Source organism: Meles meles, chromosome 2 (assembly GCF_922984935.1).
Source record: "Meles meles chromosome 2, mMelMel3.1 paternal haplotype, whole genome shotgun sequence".
NCBI classification, from domain to species: Eukaryota; Metazoa; Chordata; class Mammalia; order Carnivora; family Mustelidae; genus Meles; species Meles meles.
In genome coordinates, this window is record NC_060067.1 from 10,982,548 (window position 1) to 11,008,564 (window position 26,017).

At 36.5% G+C, this 26,017-nt stretch overlaps 1 protein-coding gene across 1 annotated transcript in view; it reads right to left on the reverse strand.

Moving 5' to 3' along the window:
• Window positions 1–18,726: 18,726 nt before the first annotated feature.
• DCK (deoxycytidine kinase) overlaps window positions 18,727–26,017 on the reverse strand; it is a 30,242-nt gene continuing 22,951 nt past the window's right edge. Inside the window, exons 4-7 of the mRNA XM_045986684.1 lie at window positions 25,507–25,654; window positions 22,054–22,169; window positions 21,175–21,265; window positions 18,727–19,226 (exon numbers count right to left, since the gene is read on the reverse strand). Of these exons, the coding sequence (XP_045842640.1) occupies window positions 19,200–19,226; window positions 21,175–21,265; window positions 22,054–22,169; window positions 25,507–25,654 (382 nt within the window). The 3' untranslated portion in view covers window positions 18,727–19,199. The remainder of the gene's footprint in view (window positions 19,227–21,174; window positions 21,266–22,053; window positions 22,170–25,506; window positions 25,655–26,017) is intronic.

A 26,017-nucleotide genomic window follows, 5' to 3' on the forward strand; every position in this document is an offset into this window, starting at 1 on the left:
CCTCCTACCAGAAGCCACAGTCTGAGGGGTGTGGGATAAGCAAAGTCACTGCAAAACAAACTGCTGTGAGACGGAGGGCGCTGTCAGAAGGAGCAGCACCATAGTGTCCCATTAGCAATCATCTCTTTCGGAAGGATCCTATGAATTCTGAGCTCATAGCAACAGAAGGCCAGGAAATAATGAGATATCAAAGAGAACAAAGAACTTGGTAATATTAGTAACAATTATTCCCAACTTCATTTTTTCTCTTTTTGGAAAAAAAAAAAAAAGATGACAAGGAAAACGCAGAATTTATTTTAGCCCTGCTAAAATATACATTAACTTGAAATTATTTCTATTATTTATGAATCAAAGCTCCTGACCAGTTTTTGTATTTTCATCATCTAACCATTTCTGTAAAGACTTTACACCTTTGAATTATGGAAAGGGAATTGAACCTGGAACTAGAATATTTCATTTGAAAATCATGGCTTTGCATATAACAATTTATACAAATGTAAAGTATGAGAGAAGCAGCGTTACCAAGTGGGAAGAACAGAGGCTCAGACCTAAAGAGATCCTGGTTCAAATCTCAGCAGTATCACTTTGACCATGCTCAGTTCTCTGAACTCAAACGCCCCATCTGGATTGTTGCAAGGATTAAATATTAACTTAAAGAGAGGCCTGATCACTTAACAGGTATCCAATAAATGATAGCTATAATTTTGAGATTTTCTCCATTTCCTTTAGTAATTTTTTCATTCATTTAGTCAATAAATATTCATTAATAGACACTGTGCTAGGATTTAATTGTGAAGAAGACATATACAACTCTTATCTTCATGGAGTTGTCATCTAGTAGTGATGGGCACAAACTGGAAATTACAATAGAATTTTATATGTATTTTAATAGGGAAAGTGTAGGGTCCTAAGAGGACCCAGAGGAGAGACACTTAATCCAGACTCGGGTTTGTACTACAGGGGCTCCCTGGAGAAAGTGACATTGAGCTAAAAACTTAAAGAGGAATAGGAATTAGTAAATGAGAAAAGGGAGTACGGGAAATTTTCTAGGCAAAGACCCAGAAGCAAGAGACGTCATGTTTGTCAAAAAATACCTCAAAATACCTACCAACCTGTATTCTCTGTTCCGGGATTAGAACATAAATACTTCTATATAAATTTTTCTGTCCTTTCCTTGTCCACAGACATCTCGTCTTTCAGCCTATCATCTGATAAACACGCATTGCAGACCACCAGAGAAAACTTGTTTTCATCTTCAGCCAAAATCCTACCATAACCGATCACATTATCAAGCATAAATTCCTGGTTCTGTGGCCCAATAATTCACCATTTATATCCTTATTCCAAACTACTGATACTATAAACATATCAGACTGGATAATGAGAAACACATATCACTCTGCACGAGTTCAACAGTCCAATTAGAAAAGTAAAACATACAATAAATTATGCAACAAAATACTACGTGATTAAATATTAATCATAATTGGACCATGAATGTAATAGACTCTGGTTGGGCAATAAATGTAGTAAAAATTTAGACAAGGATAGACCATGACAAAAATCTTATAAATGCCACTGCAGCTTGGGAATACTTCCTTCACATCATTCAGTGAGGACCATGGGCTTGTTATATGCAAATATGATGAGTTCGTTTACTTAGTCTTTATCTGAGGGTCTGCTATTATATACATACAACAGGTACAAAGGCAAAATGAAGGTCCTACCCATAGAGATCTTAAATTATTGTTGGCAGAGGAAGCAATAAACAAAACAAAAAATAAAGTGAACACTTTACATATATATTATTTAGTCTTTGAAACAAATTTGAAACTTTGAAACAACTCCACGAAACGGGATTTATCATCCTCCTTCTACAAGAGACAGGGGATGTCGAATAGTTTGTCTAAGATCAGACAGTCAGCAAGTAGCACAGCCAGAATTTTAACCTATGTATATCAGACTATGAAGCTCATGTCCAATGTGAGCCATTCCGTTCACTGCTGAAACTTTCCGTTTCCCTGAACCACAGAGGTTGCTGGAGGCTTCTCTGGCGCATGGCTGGTCCTTAAACGGTGTGCCCAGGATTTAGCCAAACGATTCTCATACTCTTTCTTCCCACCCGACTAGGTTGTGAGCTCTTCCTTACTCCTGCAGTGTTCCTTCTTCTACCTGCATTGCTTTAATTGTGGTTTTGGTTTCCACATCAAAATATATCCATGGGTTCCATTCTACGCAATCCTCTTCTCTGCTCTTAACATCTACAACTAATTCTCCATTCATTTGCCTCATTCACCCAAATAAGCTGCTAAGTAGCACTGTACTCCCCTTCCAAGGCATGGCACTAATGGGCAATGTGGCAACTGCGATGTTGGAAGGACTATATCGTATTTGGATTCACACATATTAACAATAGCTCTACCATGACGTAATTAAGTGCCTGGCCCTTTTCTACATTATCTCACTTCGTCTTTTCAGTAATACTGTAAGTTATTAAAAAAATTTCCTGTTTTGCAGATAAGGAATTGATGTTCAGAGAGGCTAGTTACTTGCTCAAGGCCAGGGTATAGTAAACTCGGGTCTTCCCGTGTGCTTCCTCTACACCATACTGCGTTCCACCTAAAACTAGAAAAGTCACAGAAATGTGCATTGGAAAGGACCCCCTAATATCTTTTACAAGATCCCTTCTGGTGCAGAGACGTCATGTAGGAATCCTTTCTACAGAACACTTTCCAGTCATCCAGTCTCTTTAAATCCTGGCTTTGTCACATGCAAATCGGGACCTCTATGAGCCCTGGAAAGGTTCCTCTATCTTATCTATAAAAGGCAATACTACTATTTATTTCACAGTTATTGTGAGGATTTAATGACAAAGTATGTAAAGGTCCTTGGAAAACAATAAATCAATTTACAAATGCTCCCTGAACTTTGTTTACAAGCAAGTTAAAGCTGTAGAAAAATTTTATCTTTGAATTTAAGTCATTGTAAATTGATTCTTTATATGCCACTAACTTCATAATGACAGATTTAAATAGAACACTATGTCCACCAAAAAAAAAAAAAAAGAACACTATGTCCACAGCTTTTGCTACCAGGCAAAATTATTTTACATTACCGGTAAGACTAAGCTTGCAATACAAGCTTTCCTCAAACTCTTTTGGAAATGGAGGAAAATAATCGACTTTGAAACTGCTATGAGAAAGTGAATTTCTTCTTAATTGTGCAGTTCTGTAAAATAATTAAAATAGCTTGCAACAGGACTAGCTTTAAATTAATTTTGTTATAAGTTTTATTAAAAGTTTTGCAGATATTAAAATGCCAGTATAACTATAATAGAAAACATTTACTAAGCACTTACTTGACCATTATTAACTCATTTAGTAAAATTATCCAGTTATAGGAAAATGATAAGTTAACAATTAGAGAAAAGTTTAATAATTAAAGGAAAGTTAGTGCCAAAGCTATAAAATAATATAGGCAAGAGAAAAACTACATACATACATAACCTGACTTTTAATAGAGCTTTTGGTAAATTATTAAATCCAACAACAGAAATGTTTCAAAACACTTCATAGAAACTATAGGTTAAATTTTGTTATCTATAAAATGCCGACATGTATACTCTTTAAAAATTCACCCGTGGATATAGTATTATATCCCTTTATCCATGAAGATGGAAAATCAGGTATCTCCATTTACCTTCTATTTATTTAGCTTTCAAATTATCTTAGTACATTAATCTTGATGTCTGTCATTTTCAGGATTGTTTCTGTTTCTTTTCTTGGCATTCATATTGTTTCCCTTTCTTTTCCAAGGATTTTATTCTAAAAAGCCATAAAAATGTGTGAGCAAATATAATATTTGGTGTGCATGCATGCACACTACAGGCATCTTTTTCTGAATTAATATTTCTTTTGATAATGAATATAAATCCAATCAGGACAGAAGGCTCATCCCTTCCTCACCCCCCATTAAGGCAAAAAGGTGGAAATACATCATGTCTTTTGTATTGCATAAGCCCATCTCACTAAATGAAAACACTTAGTGTTTTACTTACAGCCAATGTCCTTCAGATTGCTTGTGGTGATATGTTTTTTCAGCAATGACGTCTGGAAAATCAAAGAAATCCAGTTTTCCACCTTCTAAGCTTCTTATATCTCTGAATGATGCAGGCTCAAGAGTTGCCAAATGAGATGGGCAAAGGCAGCCAAGTAGGGCTTCCTAGCCAATCTAAAAATAGCAGGTGGCGGTGGGCAGATATACCATTTCTCTCTTGCTCTTTTTGTTTTTTTCCCTAAGAGCCAGGTACCATAAACATGGCTTATTCCATAATAAACAGTACAAAAAGAATGATATTCTCTCTTGTCCTAAGAGCTAAACATGTGGTCAGTTAGAAAAATTTGTACATTTTGTTAAGAAAGATGTGAAAGTCGGGGCAAAGCTATATTCTGTATTTCTTACAGGAAGGTTTCCATATCCAATCTCCATTTGTTCTGAAAGGAAATCTGAGCATAACTTCTGGGATCAAGAATTGCCTTAGCCTCTTTTCTTTCTTGGAACATCTTGAATAATAACTATTAACATTTGTATGTTTTGTAATTTAAGAAGTCTTCTCACTGATTTTGCTATTGGCTCCTTACAACAAGCTTGTTGCCTTGGAAAGGTTCTAGTGTTACAATTTGAAAAATGAGAAAACTGAGGCTCACAGAAGTTGCAGCTTGCCCAGAGCTATCCAGACAGATGTCTTTGCATTCTTCTGTCTCTCTCTCTCTCTCTCTCTCTCACACACACACACACACACACACACACACACACACACCCCTCCCTAAAGATTCCAACATAATGGAATTTAAGATTTGAACTTGTAAAGTTTCGCACATATGTAAGCATGCACAAATAGACATACACCAATTACGAGGAAGATGTTACCATTTTTTCTTGGACTAGTGGTCCTTTACAAATGCAAAAGTTCTATTAAATACGAGGACATGAGTTTGCTCATTATTGAGTACACAGTGATGAATCGCTTTAAAGACGCTCGTTTTTCGAAGTCATCACCTGTGCCTGATTCAGCAGCACATGTACAAAATTATCATCACTTACAAAAGGGATTAAAGAAGTAGCTATCATGGGCATTTACATTTTGTTTGAAGATGGGAGCAAATAAACATCTCAGAAGGAAATACTAATGTGTAAATCGGTGATCTATCTCTCAGAGGTCGGATTACAGATTTTTTTTCTTCTCATATTTTCTGTACATTTCAAATTTCATTTAAGCAAGAAAATACGGTCTTAACTGCATTTTCAAAAATAACTTAGACATACATTTTTTTTTATAACATACTTTAAGGGAAGGAGGCAGGACACAAAGCTGAATCAATAGTGCCATGTCAATTTGGTAAAAAAGAAAAATGTTTCTTTGTAGATGCAAGTATCTAACGCGGGAAGTTTGCTAGGACAGTGTTACTGCTGAATGATGGGATCCAGGAGGTATCTTCTTATTTGAAACTGTGCAATCTGAAAATTATTTCAATGAGCATCTTGCACTTTTATAAAGAAAAGGAAAATGTTTATTATCACTTCCAAGGGGAAATTAAGCAGAAGCAAAAAAAAATCAACTCAAATTATAAATCAATGGAAAAATATCAGTATACCCAAATTCTAATTTAAACTTTTGGTTTATGTCCATTAAGTTAGGTACAGGTATCTCTCATGAAACATAAAAGACGAGGGTCATTACATTTTGTTGATAATCACACCTTAGCCTAAAAAACTCGAAATGATTACATTTTCAATATGGAATTCAGGATTTGGAGTCTGAATGTAACCAAAAGCCCCCCAAAGATCACAAACATACACAAATGTACAAATTAGGTCTATGTATATACATAAATGCATACATGTGAGGATATATACACAGCAGCTGTGAACAAGGATGAGGAATTTCTAGGAGACTATATTTCTTTATAATTTTTTAGATTGTTTAATTTTCCATACTCAACACTGCTTTAGGACCCATGAGATTAGGAAAGCCTTTCTCTCCTTTTCCTTGATAACTTTGGTTGCAATAAAATAGAAACTACAGAACATCAATAAAGACCAAAGGTTTCATTCAATTTCCTTTTGGTTCTTATTAAATAATATCGAGTATTACCCTGGTATTGCCTGTCCTGCTCCATCAAAGAAGGCATTCAGTCTGGAGGTCCTGACCAGGTGTGAAACCAAGGCAAGACTATTGCCTGCAGCTGACAACCAACCCCTTGCAAAAGCATCTGGTAACAACTGGGTGGGATGAGGAATTGAGTATTCTCTCCCTTTGACCACTAACCCAGGGCAGAAGTATTAGACTCACAACACTAATCATAATATGCTTTTATTCGGGGGCACCTGAGTGGCTCAGTCACTTGAGTGTCCAACTCTTGGTTTTGGCTCAGGTTGTGATCTCAGGGGTCATGGGATAGAGCCCCACTACGAGTCACCCACTCAGCAGGGAGTCTGCTTCAGGATTCTCTCTGTCCCTCCCTCAAGCTCTCTCTCTCTAAAATAAATAATTTTTAAAAAAATATTAGTATTCTCTTATTCAAATAAGAGTAATAGGCTTCTAACTTCTACAAAAATAGAAAGAACAAGGGCAATTTCTAAACAAACAGGCTTTATTATAGATACTGAGAGTTCTGTTTTGCAACCTATGTTGTAGGAAGGAGCACAAAGATCCTTATGCACCTTGCTTGAAAACAATACATAAAGCCATGGCCTATTAATTTCATCTACTTCCCAAGAGAAGGACGGTCTCTTGGTGTTAGGGAAGTATCAAGTATCAATTTCTCCTGAGAGTTTTCTATAACAAATATTTATTATTTTTATAATCTTAATACAATAAAGCTGAGATACTTTCATATTTTAAAATGAGAACTTTGATATTCACACATGAAAAATTAAAATTTTCTGAAGCATTAATAAAAACACCAAAAATGTTTATATTCAGCATCACTCAAAAAATTAAAATACAGAAATTTAAAAATAAAGGAAAATGCTAAGAACTTAGGTAGCAATCTAATCTTCCTTAGGTAGCTTCAAAGATCCTCAAGGGGAAAAAAAATTCCTAGCAACTTAAATGTTCCTTCATCAGTCCCGGGTATATAATATGAGATTAATAAAATATTTGCAGAATAAGTAATTTAATATTAAATGAATTGCCTAATTTCTAATTTTTATACCAAAGACAGTCTCTCAAGGACCGCAACTAGCACTCCAATCCAACTCACCAGAGGCAACTGCAATGAACAGTTTGGTGACTTTTTCTCTGCACAAACATACACCATACACACATACCACATATATATGTATACTATGTGAATACATATATAGGGATATATACAGAGAGGTACATATTAGCTATAGTAATAAATGCATATAGACATAGACCTATCTCTGTAACTACCTATCCATCCACCCATCTACTGAGAGGGAGAAAAAGGTGATCATACTATAACTATTCCACTTTAAAAATACAGTAGATATTGTCATTCGGTTTTGATAACTCCACAAACTTTTCAATCTTCCAGGTGCTTTCAGTCACCAAGACACTGAATGAAAAGAAATTATAGTAATGGCTAACATTTTTTGAGAACTGTTCTAAATGCTTTATATATAACTACTATATATATATTATATATAACTACCATATAACTATAACCATTAAAATTACACAACTTTATAGGTGCATACTATGATTTGTGTCCCTCTTATAGATAAGGAAATTAAAATACATTACTTGCTCAAGTTTATAACGACTTGCCCAAAACTAGACAGTAAATGGCAGGGCCAGGATTTGAAGCCACCACTCTGTCTTTGAAGCCTGTATTCTTTCTTCTTTCCTTTTTTTTTTTTTAAGATTTTATTTATTTATTTGACAGAACAAAAGAGTACAAACAGGGGGAGCAGTAGAGGCAGAGGGAGGAGCAGACTCCCCATTGAGAAGGAAGCCCAATGCAGGGCTCCATCCCAGGACCCCGGGACCATGACCTGAGCTGAAGGCAGACACTTAACAGACTGAGTCACTCAGGTGACTCTGGAGCCTATATTCTTAACCAACAGTGACTCTTTGATATTAAAAATATTACAAATAAATTCTTACTTAATAATGACTGTTGGCATATACCAGATGTAAACAGAACAAGTGTTTTGATGTGTGTGCTTTTTACAATTATATCAGAACCTTCTATACATAACAGTGCCTTCAAAGTAACCATACCAAGAGGTTATATATTGTTTAGAGTCTGCCATTAGTCAGAACACCTGAATTAGCAAAAAACGTATGAATTTGTTCACATATACTTCATAAACTTACCAAGAAAAGAGATCTAAGTGTCTTACTATTACCTTCTTTTATGGCCCAAAGCAGCTTTTTTCCAGTTTTACTACCCATTTTATTCACTTAACTGTCACTAAATGATTTATGGCCATAAAACAAACAAACACATTATATCCAGTCACAAAAAAAGGACCTGACCATATTTTTTAAATACCTGACTCAGACTCTAAACTCAGATCTAAGAGTGTTTCTGTTTTGTTTTGTTTTTTTAAGATTTTATTTACTTATTTGACAGAGAGAGAGACAGCAAGAGAGGGAACACAAGCAGGGGGAGTGGGAAGGGAGAAGCAGGCTTCCTGCCGAGAAGGGAGCCCGATGCCGATGCCGATGCCAGGCTTGATCCCAGGACCCTGAGATCATGACCTGAGTCGAAGGCAGACACTCAATGACTGAGCCACCTAGGGTGTCCCTCTAAGAATGTTTTGAATAATAACAGAATCTCTGAAATAAACATATAGTCTCCCAAGGTAACTATTCTGAAGAAGACAATATTCAATTGCCTGTTTAAGGTCAATCTGTTAAGTTAGTTATCGTACTTAACAGTTTTATTTCATTAACTAATCCAGCAACCAGTTCATGTCAACCATCAGCAAAATAATAACTTATGTCCATATTGGCTATTCTGTTCCCAAGCCAGATCTGATCCCTAGTATTCTAAGCATCATAAACATAACAAAATAGCATCTCTGTGCCAAGTGGAACATAAATTGTTTTATAACATTAGCCAATTTCCTAATTTGCTCTTTTAACATAAAGTGATTCCACTCTAGCTGACCATAACAGCAAGGATAAAATGGCAGTTTTAAGAGATGTTTTACCTTTGAATGAACCTTATTGGTTTTAAACAAGCAATGATGGTAAAAACAGTGCCTACATACACATATAGATATATTCGATATCACCAAACACCAGCATCACCACCAACATTTTGAAGTGATGCCAATTAACATTAAGAGGTCATACATCTTGGGGCCCCTGGGTGGCTCAGTTAGTTAAGCAACCAACTCCTGATTTTGTCTCAGGTCATGACCCCAGCGTTGTGAGATCCAGCCTGCATCAGACCCTGTGCCAAGTGTGAAGTCTGATGGAGAGTGTCTCTCTCTCTCCCCGCTCCTCCCTGTGTCCCTCCCCTACTGCATGCCTGCATGTGCGCACTCTCACTCAAATAAATAAAAAATCTTAGGGGCGCCTGGGTGGCTCAGTGGGTTAAAGCCTCTGCCTTCGGCTCAGGTCATGATCCCAGGGTCCTGGGATCGAGCCCCACTGCTTCCTCCTCTCTCTCTGCCTAGTTGTGATTTCTCTCTGCCAAATAAATATTTAAAAAAGAATCTTAAAAAAAATATAATACATCACAGAAGGGTCAATCAAAGATTAGGTTTTGACTACTTCTGTTACCCATTTGCTTTTTTGGTTTTAGTTTTGTTAAATACATCTTTCTTCCTGGAAAAATAAACATCTGTCTGAGTTCCATGTAGTTCCATAGAATAGTGAAAATATATATTGGTATATTTGTATTTTTGTATATTTGTATATACAATTTATACATACAATTACTAAATAAATGGTAAACAGTTTGGCAAGACAGCCCTCAATATAAAGTCTAATGAGTGAACTTTAGAAAACTAAATTCCTTGTCAACCTTAAGCATAATTATCTAACCAAGTACTGTTCCATTAAAAAAAACAACAACAACAACTGGTATTCCTCAATCAAATACTCAGAGAAGCAGCGGGGAGCTATATGGTGGGCTTTCTTATAGTAAAATAATTCTAAAAGGCCTTTTGATTGCTTATATTTAATCCAGAAGCACATTTCTTCCCCCCAACATTTAAACACATAAAATATCATTCAATGAAGTATTTATTAATCGATTATGCTTTTGCTCTGGTAATAAAAAAGACCTCTCATGAACTACTTTTTCCAAAGACTCACCATCAAAATAATTTTGTTTGGATTATAGCCAGAGAAGAGGAAAGAATCAAGTATATAATGACCTCATGTGGTAAATGACTATAACTACTGGTTTAACTTAATCATGGGCTTTATTAAACTACTTTTGGTATCAAATTTTTATTTTTAAATTGCTATTAGAAACATTAAATACATTAAATAGACATTAAATACTGCCCAGAATTAAAGAAGAAGAAAAAAATGACTTTAGATATACAGAGCACAGGTTAAAAAAAAAAAAAAGCAGAGGTAAAATTTGTCACTGTTGACTAAATAAAGTGAACCTACATGCTAGAGTCAAACATTTGGGTTCTTGTTTCAGATTTGCTAATTTTTGTAGATCTTGAGAAATACCTTAGCCTCTCACATGCGTGAAATGATGGTAAATTCTGTCTCCTACAGACTTGAGAGTCTAGAAGATGGTTAGGATTTTATAATACATTATATGGTAGTTTTATCTTACTTAAGTATTTACTATTCTACATATAAAAATTTTTAATCTCATCATAAAAACTAAACCAAAACTCCCAGTACAGTTTCCTAGTTTGACTTCTAATTGTCCCTTTTAATTCTAGTGCAATGGATACTGATTGGTATAGTATTTTTCATATACTAGGCATAGAACTAATATTAAATAAAGTCAAAGGATAGCCATATTGCTAATAAACTTCCTTGAGGATGGTCTTCTTAAAAAATTTTTTTAAAAAAACCACACTTCAATATTTATCAATCTAAAATTGCGGAAGCAGAACTTAGGTGTTAATTTTTTGTGAAACCCCTGAAGCAAATCCACATCTTCATTGATACATTCTGAGAACAGCATATCACAGTAAGAATTTATAACTCCGGGGACCTGAGCGGCTCAGTCGGTTAAGTGTCCAACTCTCGATCTCAGCTCAGGGCTTGATCTCAGTGTCATGAGTTTCAAGCCCCGCACTGGGTTCCAACACCGGGTATGGAGCCCACTTCAAAAAAAAAAAAGGACGCCTGGGGCCTGGGTGGCTCAGTCACTTAAGCTGCTGCCTTTAGCTCAGGTCATAATCCCAGGGTCCTAGGATCGAGCCCCACATCGGGCTCCTTGTCCAGCAGGGAGCCTGCTTCTCTCTCTGCCTCTGCCTGCTGGTGTTCTCTCCCTGACAAATAAATAAATAAAATCTTTAAAGAAAAAGCGGGGGGGGGGGGGGGGGCGCCTGGGTGGCTCAATGCGTTAAAGCCTCTGCCTTCAGCTCAGGTCATGATCCCAGTGTCCTGGGATCCAGCCCTGCATTGGGCTCTCCGCTCAAAGGAGAGCCTGCTTCCTCCTCTCTCTCTCTGCCTGCCTCTCTGCCTACTTGTGATCTCTGTCGAATAAATAAATAAAATCTTAAAAAAAAAAAAGAAAAAAAATTATATGCCAATAAACATACAATTATAGAGCTGCAGCCACAATAATCTAAAAAATGGCGGAAGTATTAAGTAAAAGCATTAAGTAAAAAGTTCTACTTTTTTTTTAAATTTTTATTATTTATTTGACAGAGAGAGTACAGGCAGGAAGGCAGCAGTCAGAGGGAGAAGGAGAAGCAGGCTCCCCATGGGGCTCGATCCCAGGACACTGGGATCATGACACGAGCCAAAGACAGACGGCTTAACTGCTGAGCCACCCAGGTGCCCCACTAAGTAAAAAGTTTTAAACGAAAACTTTTCCCATTAATTTTAATAGGATATATTATTTTATATTCCAAGATTACATGATATTCTATACCAAGGTACCAAAAAAGCATCAACTGAGTAAGAACAAGTTTATAAGCAATAAACAATATGGATTGCATGTAAAATATATTGTAAAAAATGTTTATCATGCTTGCCAAGATGGAAAACTTGATAGTGGGTGGTGGTTAGTGGAGGAGAGGAATAAAGAAATCATTCTTTGGGAGATAAATTCTGCTTTCTGTACCATGTATCCCCACCAATTTTTCACCCTTTTGGGGACTAATAATTCAAAATGCACTTAAAACTAACTTATAACACAACAGCAACAACAAAAACCTCTAGGGAACTTCAAAACACATAGTCATGTCATCTGCACATAACAAACTAGAGTCCTGGAAGATGTAAACTCTTCATTCCTCTCATTTGACACAACCTATGCAACGCAAAATAGCCTGATGCATAATTCATGTTTTCAAAATGATAACCTCTGTACAGAAAGTGTTAAGTAAATTAGTATGTTTTTGTCTGAGATGGTAATGCTTAAGTATTGACTTATATTGCATACTTGTTTAGTGTATTTTGGTGGAAACTCTTTGTACCAAGAGAGCAAAAAGGGTGATTGCACGTAAAGTGATATAACTTTCCAAGACATATTATGGCAAAAAGTTATTAACTAAAAAGTTCTTACAGGGGAAGACTGGATTTGGCATTACTAATCTCAGTACTAATACGCTTTATAATTAATGGCAACATTGTAAGGAACTACACAGGATCAGGAAAAAAATTAATTCAACTAACTGAAGATGAGCAAAGTTTTCGTTGTACAAATAAATACTTAAAATAAAAAAAAAAAAACTTTATTAGGATATAGCCTTAAAAAGTCTCCAAAGTATTACTAAACCCAAGTAGCTCAGTCCTCTAGGAAACACAAAATTACCCAATTTCAAGACTTAATATAAAGCTAATCAAGACAGTATAGCAAAAGGATAGACAAACAGATCAATGTATACATAGTCAGCTGATCTTCAACAAAGGTGCAAAGGCAATACGGTGAAGGGAAGATATCTTTCCAACAAATGGTGCTGGAACAACTGGACACCCAGAAACAAAAAAAAGGAACCTAGATGTTGACTCTACAACCTTCACAAAAATCAACTCAAAATGGATCACAGACCTAAATGTAAAATGTAGTTCTAAAACTATTAGAAGATAACACAGGAGAAACCCTAGATGACCTTGGGCAATGACTTTTTAGAAACAACACAAGATACAGGACCAAAAAAACCCCCCAAAACAACAAAAAAAGAAACGACATAAGATATAATGCATAAGAGAAATAATTAATAAGCTGGACTTCATCAAAATTAAAAATTTCTGTTCTGTGAAAAACACTGTCAAGAGAGTAAGATAAACCACGGACTGGGAGAAAATATTTCCAAATGTCACATTTGATGAAGGACTGTTACCTGAACCTGAGAGTTGCTGGAGTGGAGGGGGGCGGGAGGGAATGGGGTGGTGGGGTGATGGAAATTGGGGAGGGTATGTGCTATGGTGAGCATTGTGAATTGTGTAAGACCTATACCCTTGGAACAAATAATACATTATATGTTAATAAAAAAATTTAAAAATGAAGGACTGTTGTCTGAAGTATCCAAAGAACTCTTAAAACTCAATAAGAAAATGAACCCAACAGATGGCAAATAAACATCTAAACAGATGGTTAATATCATGTTATTAGGAAACTGCAAATTAAAATGAGATACAGTATACCTATTAGAATGGCTAAAATCCAAATCACTGACAATATCAAGTACTGGCAAGGTTGTGAGGCAACAGGAACTCACATTGGTTACTAGGAAGACAGCAAAATGATACAAACATTTTGGGAGACAGTTAGAAATTTCTTTTTTTTTTTTTAAGATTTTATTTATTTATTTGACAGACAGAGATCACAAGTAGGCAGAGAGGCAGGCAGAGAGAGAGAGAGGAGGGGAACAGGTTCCCTGCTGAGCAGACAGCCCGATGTGGGGCTCGATCCCAGGACCCCGGGATCATGACCCGAGCCAAAGGCAGAGCCTTTAACCCACTGAGCCACCCAGGCGCCCCAACTGTTATGAAATTTCGTAAAAACCTAAACACACTCTTTTTTTTTTTTTTAAGATTTTATTTATTTATTTGACACACAGAGAGAGAGACTACAAGTAGGCAGAGAGGCAGGTGGTGAGGTAGGTGAGGAAGCAGGGTCCCCACTGAGCAGAGAACCTGATGCGGGCCTCGATCCCAGGACCCTGAGATCATGACCTGAGCTGAAGGCAGAGGTTTAACCATCGAGCCACCCAGGCACCCCGCTCTTATCAAGCAATCCAGCAATTGTACTCCTTGGTATTCACCCAAGTACCTGAAAACTTTTGTCCACACAAAAATCTACACACGTTTGTAGAAGTTTTATTCATAACTGCCAAAACTTGGAAGCAACTAAGATGCCCTTCAGCAGGGGAGTGGATAACTACGGTTTATGGAGACAATGGATAATTCAGTGCTTAAAAAAAAAAAAAAAAAGAAGCTATCAAGCCGTGAAAAGAAGCCATGGAGGAAACTAAACATAAATTACTAAGTGGAAGCCAATCTGAAAAGGCTACATACTAAATGCTTCCGACTAAACGATGTTCTAGAAAATGCAAAACTATGTAGATAATTAAAAGATTAGTGGTAGCCAGAGGTTGGGTGGGGGGTGATGAACAGAGCATAGAGGATTTGGGGGGCTATAAAACTATTTTGTATGACACTACAGTGGTGGATATATGCCATTATTCATTTGTCAAAACCCACAAATGCACAACACCGAATAAACCTTAATGTAAACTCTGGACTTTGAGTGCTAATCTGTTGATGTAAGTTCGTTGATTAAAACAAGTGTACCGGGGCACCTGGGTGGCTCAGTGGGTTAAAGCCTCTGCCTTCACCTCAGGTCATGATCCCAGGGTCCTGGGATCGAGCCCCACATCGGGCTCCATGCTCGGTGGGGAGCCTGCTTTCCCCTCTCTCTCTGCCTGTCTCTCTGCCTGCTCGTCATCTCTGTCTGTCAAATAAATAAATTTTTAAAATAATAATAATAATAAAATAATAATAATAAATAAAGTATTTTAAAAAAGTAAAAAAGAGAGAGAATGATAAAATCCAAGTAAAGTCTGTAATCTGGTTTAGCATTTCTGGAGGTAATAAAATTTATATCTCTCTATAAAAAATACTTTGGGACTCTGTCCTTTAAAATAAGACACACCTGGGATGCCTGGGTGGCTCAGTCAGTTAGGCATCTGCCTTCGGTTCTGGTCATGATCCCAGGGTCCTGGGATAAAGTCCTGCATCGGGCTCCTTGCTAGGCGGGGAGCCTGCTTCTTTCTCTGCCTCTGCCTGCCTCTCTGCCTGCTTGTGCATTCTCGCTCTCTCTCTCTGACAAATAAATAAACAAAATCTTAAAAAATAAAAATATGGCCAACAGACACATGAAAAAGTGCTCCACATCACTCGGCATCAGGGAAGGACAAATCAAAACAACAATGAGATATCACCTCACACCAGTCAGAATGGCTAAAATTAACAAGTCAGGAAATGACAGATGCTGGCGAGGATGCGGAGAAAGGGGAACCCTTCTACACTGTTGGTGGGAATGCAAGCTGGTGCAACCACTCTGGAAAACAGCATGGAGGTTCCTCAAAATGTTGAAAATAGAACTACCCTATGACCCAGCAATTGCACTACTGGGTATTTACCCTAAAGATACAAACGCAGGGATCCGAAGGGGCACGTGTACCCGTCTACAATAGCCAAACTATGGAAAGAACCTAGATGTCCATCAACAGATGAATGGATAAAGAAGATGTGGTATATATACACAATGGAATACTATGCAGCTATCAAAAGAAATGAAATCTTGCCATCTGCGACAACGTGGATGGAACTAGAGGGTATCATGCTTAGTGAAATAAGTCAATCGGAAAAAGACAACTATCATATGATCTCCCTGATATGAGGACGTGGAGATGCAACATGGGGGGTTAGGGAGATAGGAGAAGAATAAATGAAACAAGATGGGATTGGGAGGGAAACAAACCATAAATGACTCTTAATCTCACAAAACAAACTGGGGGTTGCTGGGGAGAGGTGGGGTTGGGAGAGGGGGGTGGGGTTATGGACATTGGGGAGGGTATGTGCTATCGTGAGTGCTGTGAAGTGTGTAAACCTGGTGATTCACAGACCTGTACCCCTGGGGATAAAAATACATTATATGTTTATTAAAAAAAAAAAAACTGGAAGGGGAGGCAAACCATAAGAGACTATGGACTCTGAAAAACAACCTGAGGGTTTTGAAGGGGCGGGAATGGGAGGTTGGGGGAACCAGGTGGTGGGTAATAGGGAGGGCACATATTGCATGGAGCACTGGGTGTTGTGCAAAAACAATGAATACTGTTATGCTGAAAAAAAATAAATAAATTTAAAAAAAAATAAAAATAGAATAAAAATAAAATAAGACACACCTAATTTCTAAGGGGTTTTGTATACAGTGCTCAAACTTTCAGACATAGAAGATAAAAATATTCTGATGAGGGACTGTTTGCACAATTAAATTACCTTCTTAAAAAAGGGTCAACTATAAAAATTAGTACATAAAGTTGATCTGACATAGGAAATAGGATCCAAAGAGAATACAGACCACTAGGCTCAATACTCCTGTATCCACCCAATGGTACAGCTTTTATTTGGAGTCATAATAAATTTTTAAAGCTTTTATTCAATCCTATAGATTTAAAAAAGGCATTAAGGTAAACATTTCTAGAGGTTACTAAAAATCTGTAAATTATGTCTTCACTTAAAACAATCAATGTTATTTAAACCAGTCACCTTTTTATATTCATATTTTTTCTTTAAAAGTAGAATTTTAATTTTAAAAAGATATAATCATTTCAATGAGTATAGCTCCATCACAGTACATGAGGTTTATACTTATTTATTAGGTAATATTTAGTAAGAAAATTCATTTGTATCACACACAAACAAAAAAACCCCATACAATATCATGAAATAGTTTCGATATTCACGGTGAGTGTAGGACTTGAGACAAAGTCTCCCTTTCAAAGATCAGTGCATCTGGAATGTTAAACTTACAAAATTATCATCCTTGATTATCTAAAAACCAAAACAGAAAAATGACATTTTAAAAAGGAAAATGAGTTTCAAAGTTAAAGTGACTCTTCCTCTCCTTTCAAACACAGAATTTTTCCAAAATGTCAAGTAGAGAGGTTAAACACATAGAAAAAACACTGCACACCTTACCTAAACAAACTTAAGAAAAAAAAAAAACTTTATCTACAGACCTAATAAAACGAACCCATGCAGCTTTTAAAAATTACAACTATTCTACCTCCTTGTCTTCTTTATTATTATATATTTCCTAATATATATTTAACAAAAATGATAATGCTTTCAAGATACAGAACATAAAAACAAGATGATTTTTATCAGTGATTTAAAGAAGGAAAAATCCCTAGGGCATAACCCTACAGAGAAGCAAAGCAAACTGTGAAGTGACGAGTGGTCATGATGTTCTCGAAGTAGAAATGTGTGACTTTCATTTAAACTTTAAAATAGCAGGCTACCAGGGTGCCTGTTTGGCTCAGTCGGAAGAGCATGCAACTCTTGATCTTGGTGTCATGACTTGGAGACACACGATGGGTATAAGGATTACTAAAAAAAAAAGAAGAAGAAGAAGAAGAAAATAGCAGGCTCCCTAATTAATCCAGACAGTAAGGAAAGCAGGAGGGTAGGACAGGAAGTAAGAGCTGGAATAACAGAGACTATACTGCTAAGAAGATCATCTTGTCTTGTCTTCAATTTCTCTTCTGACTCTCACCAACTATAAAGGTAATGAAAACTACTCATTCCTAGCACAGGGTTAACAAAAAATAAAATAGAAAAACTTATTCCTTGCTATGTTCCACTAAATTTTTACCTATAAAAATGAGAAGAAATTTAGGGAAAACTATACCTTCACCTACAATGAGTTAAAGACAATCATCTTTTAAACCAATCTTTTAACTGTAAGAGTAGTATCCATTCTAGAAGAATGGTCTGAGAGAACGTAGGTAGCTATTTCAGGCTCCATATAAATTGAATCTTTATACTTTTTTCTCTTTTTTTTTTTAGAAGTTGTTTTTTTTTTTTTAAAGAATTTATTAATCTATTTAACAGCATGAGAGAGAGACAGTGAGAAAAGGAACACAAGCAAGGGAGAGTAAGAGAGGGAGAAGCAGGCTTCCCACTGAGCAGAGAGCCTGATGTGGGGTTCGATCTCAGGACCCTGGAATCATGACCTGAGCCAAAGGCAGACACTTAAGCAACTGAGCCATCAAGGCACCCCTCATTTATCTTTTAAGTACAGAAACATTTTGAGTTATCATTTCTGCTTTAATCCTCTAAAATCCCATACAAAAAGATGTAGTCTCACCCATACCACAGATGTGGAAACAAAAGCAGAAAAAAAGATTAAATACTTGCAAGATAGTTTATGCCATTATAAAATAGGAGCAAAGTCTGACCTGCTCCTTTATGAATGAATTATAGACACATTCATAAATATCACTGAAGTGATTAAATACTAAAATGGTCTTATCTTCCATACAAATCAAGATGGAAGGGGAGACACGTGATCAAAAGTATTTAAAACTTCATAATCCTTTTATAGGGGTTCCTTAAATTCCACTTTCCAGCTTGTAATAGGTACATCAATTTACACAGGGTACACTACCATTTGCTATGTAACATTAAAGTTCCCAGTTAAGAAACTGGTGAGGGGAGGGGAGAAGCCAACCTGCTGAGGAGAATAATAGGGGGGAAAGACAAAAGGAGGCTGGGTCCTTTGTGATGTAGTTTAGTCAGTACTTACTCTGGAACCATCTACCTCCAGACCTTTTGCAGTGAGAGATAATTAGATGTCTTTTTTTTTTTAAGGCAAAAAAGAAAAAAAACAGCTCATAAACTTTTACATAGAATTCATCAAAACAATTTTTTTCTTGGAGCAAAAATGGTAAAAAACCTGGGTTTTCTAGAGACTTGTATGAATACTGAGCTACGAAGATACACAAAGCTGAAGTATCTGGAATCATTTGGCTGCCTGTAGTCTTCAGCAAAATCACAAAGTGCTCAAAAATTCTTTGACCTGAAGGGAGGAAATAAATATTAATGTAATTCCTTGGCTAATTTGAAATGTCTTGTATTCATCTCTATTTAATAGTAATAACAGCTGAAGACCCCAACTGTATAAGTAACTCCAACACAAAGCCATAGCATTTATTTTCAAAAGCTATATTAATACTTCAGTAGTAAAAGATAAGTGACTTAAAATGTCATTACAGGAGTTATTAAATTTACATGTAAGATTGATAGAATTCTCTAACAGCCATAACACAAATTTCATAATCTCTTTATAACAACATTGATCACTGACATGCAGCTTTAGCACCAAAAATATTAGTAATTGTGATGGTTTAAACAACTCTCAAAGGTCCAGACACTTAAAACTTGTAATTTTTCTGAAGCACAAATCTGAATCATGTATACAAATCTGTAATGTTAATATGCAAGGAAAGGTCATGTAAGTTGTGAACGAACCTAACCAACTGACGGACATCACAATGCAAAAAGATTCTGTTCTACATAAATTCTAGATGACGCAGTAATTCTTCTGAAGAAACAAAGATTATTGCCTTGTAAAAATAGTTAAAGAAATACCTAAAAAAGAAATATCTAACAATAACTATTGTAATGACATCATATGGTGACTACACTTATGGTGGTAAGCACTGAGTAGTATACAGACTTGTCGAATCAACATGCTGGATACCTGAAACTAGATAAAACGTTATATGTCACTTATGTATTTCAATAAGAAAAAAAAGCCAATTATTAGCATTATTAATGAACGTAAACGTAAAAAATAACATTTAAAGATTATTCTTAGTCAAAACACAGAAGTGTTAGATAAAATTAAAAAGTGGTTTTACAGATTGACTCAGTTAAAATGTTGGTTGGCTGTTAGAATTACAATGGCTTAATTGTAAAAGACTTAATATATAATAAAGACTTAATTTTATTTCATTTATTTTCATAGTATTATAAATGAATTATTTCCTATATTTTTAACATCATTATGGTATAAAGAGGTCATCTGAATTTTCCAGATATGCTTTACTTTTTTCTATCATGAGGAAAACAATCATATGCTACAGAGTAGTTAATAATAAATGTTGAGATTTTCAAAATTCTTGATATATATACTTTTATGAACGTGAGGTTTCTGTTATAGTAAATAACAGGCATTTTATGAAGGAGAAAAAAATTAAATTTCTCTTAATACTAAACAAACCAAAAAAATATGGCTTTGTGTTTAGATCTTGGATCATCACTAAGTTAATTAATATGGATAGTGGGATATTTATTATACAATCCCCATTACTATTCTCTCTCAAGTGCACATCAATGGATTTTCTCCCAGTCCCCTTATCAGTACAGGCATCACTCTTTAACAGAGTATAATCAGCTCCCAAACATGTAGAGGACAGCTGAACTCTGATTAAGACAATGACTCGATGATCAGGCAATGCCAATTCATCATTGACAAGGTCCCACATAAAGTCAAAACCAAAAATCCTTTAATCTCAAGACTTTAGCTAATATAAAAATGGATGAAATCTTTAACCTACAACTTCAAATATCTTCTATACTAAATTTAATTGCAAAAGATGAATTTAATTTCACAAGTAGTTTATTATTCAACTACCTAAAGACTGGTGATGGAGGGAAGAGGGAAAGAAGAGGGAACAAAGCAGAAGAGAAGGAGGTGGGCAAGAATTTTAGTTACTGTGATTATCCCTATAATACAGATAAAGGGATTAATAGATAAAAGAACCTACTCATTCTAGGTAAGGCCACTAAGCTAGAATTTAAACTTAGGATTTGAATTTGAGGTCTAAATCCCTCTAAAGCTCTTAACTGTCTTACTGTAATTTTATGTATATTTTTCTCTTAGAAAATCATTTTTTCACAAGTTACAACACTTCTAGACAAGACAAATCACATGTTAGTGTATAGTCTTTGTATAAATCTACCTTTTCAATCAGACCGTCGTGTTTGTCTTTAAAGTCTTCATTAATATCCAATGTTAAGATAGGGATTTCTTGTAGAAAATCAAAGTTGGTTCTGTTTTAAAAAAAGAGAGAGATGAACAAAATAATTAGAAAAAGCAATAAATAAAAGACAAGCACTAAAAATTCACTCCTACATTATCTCTGGAAAATCAAAATGTTGTCAATCATTTTACATTAAATTTATCCAGCAAGTACTTTACCTGGAAAACCCTTCTTTCTCGTCTAGACTTACTACTATATAATAATACGAATAGTAACTACAAATCTCAAGTATAAAAAACATAAAGCTAGGCCTTGTGACATGTAATAATTCTCAAAAACCAAAAACTTCCCATAAAGTAAGGAATGTTTGCATTGAGAAGATGAAAAAACTAAAGCTCAAGAAGTCACTCTGAGGTTCAAAGGGTGCCTAAGGTTACACACTAACAAATCGGGATTTGACCCAGGATCTGACTAATACTGACAACAAAGTCTGTGCTGTTAACAACTGTGCCATACTACCCCCAAAGCCTTGATCTAAAAATTAAATCTGAAGTATCTTATCTTAAATTCTCTCTGAAAAAGGGTACCTAAGTAATGCACACATAAATTTCCAACTTTATCATTTAAATTCCATGTAGTAGGCTGTCAATACCACTGGAGGAGATTAACTACAAAAATTTTAAGAAAATAGGATCTCATTAAAAAACAAAAAGAATCAAAATTCACACCTAATTCTGGGAGATCCTGTAATACTAGTTTAAAAGAAAAATGACTGAAAATGAAAATCTGTACCTGTTTTAGATTAAAATTTGATAAAGGTCTTTAAAATAAATAGTAAATAAGTACAAGCAGTCTTACTTCAGTGTTCTGTGTAGTAGCCAGCTCTCATGCTTACAGTGAAGCTTCTCCAAATATTCAAGAGGAATGCCTTGTTCTTCATTTCTTCCCCGTAAATATATTCTATTCAAGCATTTCTAAAAGTAAACAAAAAGAAAGGGGTTGAGGGCAAGGAACAATTATTCTTGTCTGCAATCATTAAATTTTTCTTCTCTAGTGTCTCTTTAGTTATGCTAGCCAAAATCTCCATTTATGCCTTCCAGAAAATTGAAATAGTTCATTTTTTTCCTCCTTGTGGAAAAAATTGGTGGTTTTAACCATTTGGTGGTTCTAAACCAAGTAGTACTTTCAGAATAAATCTATAAACTTACGGGATCCCTATTTAAAAAATACTATATAAAGTAAGTTTGGTAAAAAGTTCAATATACAAACCGTGCTTCAAAATTTATTATAAATCCTCTTTTCAAATACTTAAATATCCTACAATCAAAATATTATTTATAATATTGATGAAATAAAGTTTTGTGTTTACAGACTTGAAGATACTATATTTTCTAGCAAAATGAAATTATTATATTCTTTATGTTCTACATTTGCATTTACTATTTTTGTAATTAAAAACAAAAAATTATTTTCAAAAATAGAAGTGAACTTCAAAATTATTATTAAATTCCGGCTTTATTGATATTAAAAAGAAGAACAAAATCATCACTTGGAATCAGAAACCTGGTTTCTTTGAAAATTCGGCTTCAGTAGCAACACAGTATTCCTTCTGGCTAGTAGTCATGACATCTATATTCATCAGAGCCTACTCTGGTTTAGGGAAGACACAGGAATAAAAAACATAAAAACTGGAATGGAAGCAGGAAACCAGAAATTTGTTAATAAAGTAAGCTCTTAGTTAGGTTAGCTTTATGAAAGGAATCCACTTCCTGGATTCATTACATAATTTCATATATAAACAAGAATGGGGGCACCTGGATGGCTCACTCAGTGAAGCATCTGCCTTCAGCTCAGGTCATGATCCCGGGTCCTGGGATCGAGGCCCGTACTGGGCTCCCTGCTCAGCAGGGCAACTGCTTCTCCCACTCCTCCCTGCTTGTGCTCTCTCTCATTCTCTCTCTCTCTCTCTCGCAGATAAGTAAATACAAATTAGGAATGCCTAGGTGGTTCAGTAATTAAACATCTGCCTTCGGCACATGATCCCAGGGACCTGGGACCAAGCCCAGCCTAGGGCTCCCTGCTCAGTGGGGAGCCTGCTTCTCCCTCTCCAGCCAGCTTTTCCCTCTTCAGCCTGCTTCTTCCTGTCTGGCCCCCCACGCTTGTGTTCCCTCTCTTGCTATCTGTCAAATAAATAAATAAAATCTAAAAAAGTAAAAAATAAAATAAAAAAACAAACACAAAGGGCGCCTGGGTGGCTCAGTGGGTAAAGCCTCTGCCTTCAGCTCAGGTCATGGTCTCAGGGTCCTGGGATCCAGGCCTGCATCGGGCTCGCTGCTCAGCGGGGAGCCTGCTTCCCCCCATCTCTCTGCCTGCCTCTCTGCCTACTTGTGATCTCTCTCTCTGTCAAATAAATAAATAAAATCTTTAAAAAAAAAACACACAAAAGTGGGCTGGGCCAGGACACTGAAGCCTTTTCAGGGGAGGGCCTCTGTGGGCACCACAGAGCAGGGACTCACCCCAAACCTACCCCTCATGACACAGGGTGTGGTCCCGTACCTCGGCACTTTCCTCACTGACCTGGTGATGTTGGATACTGCAATGGAGGACTACCTGGAGGGCAATGAGATCAACCACTGCAAAAAGAATAAGGAATACCGAGTCCTCACGGACATCATGCTGCTCCAGGCTGCTCCAGGCGGCGGCAGAGAATTACTGCCTAGAGTCCCAGCATCCATTCATGGCCTGGTTCTGGTCTGTGGAGCGGCTCAGCGAGGATGAGAGCTACATCCTGTCCTGCCGGCTGGAGCCCCGGTCCTAGATACCCAGCAGAACACAAGCACCAGGACAACTGGCTTCATAACACCATCAGAGCTGAACCCGTGGCCACTGGCCAAACAAGGATTGCACCTCGGCCCCTGGGCTACTTGTGGTGCGTGAGCCCCATCTGCTGCACAACACCCCTTCCTCTCACTTATAGACTTATATTGGGGGGGGGGGGGTTGCAATATTTAATATAATTAAAAGGTTTTGATTTTACAAAAACAAACAAAAAAAAAAGTAATATGTTTGTGAGAACCCTAGGGATTAAAGTTTGTGTTACCAATAAAAAACAAAACAAAACAAAAAAAAAACCACACAATCTTTTTTTTTTAACATATAATGTATTATTTGTTTCAGGGGTACAGGTCTGTGAATCATCACTCTTACACAATTCACAAATAAACCAAAATAAGTACAATCTTAAAAAAAAAAATAAAGAATGGCGGTGTTATAATCTATCATGAAAGTCACATTTTCAAGTTCCCTTAACTGAAAATGCTAAGGGTTCTCTAAATCTCTTCTCAACTGAAGCTGCCATCTAGTCCAAGTCATAAACAAACATAAAAGATTTCTTGAAATGGGCTTCCATCAACTTTGTAATTCACTCACAAGTATTTGCTGAGCTCCTACTATGTACCTAGGCCCTATTCTAGGCAATGGAAATTCAACAGTAATTAAAATATCTGGTCTCACACCAAGAAACCTATATTCTGGGACACCTGGATGGCTCAGACGGTTGAGCGGCTTGCCTTCAGCTCGGGTCATGATCCCGGGGTCCGGGGATCTAGTCCTACATCGGGCTCCTTGCTCAGCAGGGAGCCTGCTTCTCTCTCTGCCTCTGCCTGCCACTCTGCCTACTTGTGCTCTCTCTCTGACAAAAAAATAAATAAAGTCTTAAAAAAAAAAGAAGAAGAAGAAGAAACCTACATTCTAAGGGTTGCTTGAGCAAATTTTTTAATCTAACTGTGAGAGATGAGAGCCCTTGCAAAAGTTAGGAAGAAATAATGAAGAACAAAACTGAGGAAGCACAGAGTAGGGCCTAAAAGAGCAACTTGCCAAATCTGGGTTTCTTCTTTACTGAGAAAAGAGAATGCTTCTATCGATGCAGTTCTGAGTTTCCAATTTGGATGTGGGAAGTAGAGAGCAGGGAGTGGAGTTGAACTAAATTGCCTTCACTGCATACCACTAAAAGGACTTCTAAATATTACTTTAAATTGTCAATGGAGCAACCAAATTTTTTAAAACACTTTTTTGGAAGATTTTATTTATTTGAGAGAAAGAGTGAGCGAGAGAGAGAGAGAGCGAGCGAGAGCGAGCACACAGGGGGAGGGGCAGAGGGAGAGGGAGACACAGACTCTTCACTGAGCATCAGGGAGCCCAACATGGGGCTTGATCCTGGAATTCTGGAATCATGACCTGAGCCAAAGACAGATGTTTAACTGACTGAGCCACCCCAGGCACCGCAGCAAGTAAATTTTTACTGAGTCTCACCTCTGGAGTGGCTCGAAGATAAATGATTCCATCCAGTTCCAGGCTTTGGCCAAACTGTTGATTCATCCAGTCATGCCAGTCTTGGTAAATCGTCCACTCTGTTTCATTCATGCAGTCAGATTCATACAGGTTAGATGCAAAGACATACCTGAAAGAGAGTCCACATCAAAACATAATTCCTTTCCACAAAACACAAAGAAATAGAAAAGAGAAAATAAATCTACTAAATGGACATGGATCATTCTCCCAAAATCCATGGCTGATAATGAGTTAGCAGAAAAAAAATCAATAGAATATCTCCAACTACAAGAAATATGTTCTTGGCCATCAGTTCTCAAAAAGGTAGATTCGGGACCCCTGGTAGTCCCCAAGATCTTTCCAAGGGTTCCGTGAGAGGCCAGATTACTGTATGTACAATACTTCAACTAAAGAACAGGGTACACAGATTGAATATAGAAGCGTAAATGAGAATCCAGCTGTCTCCCATTAAGTTAGACATTATAAAGATTTG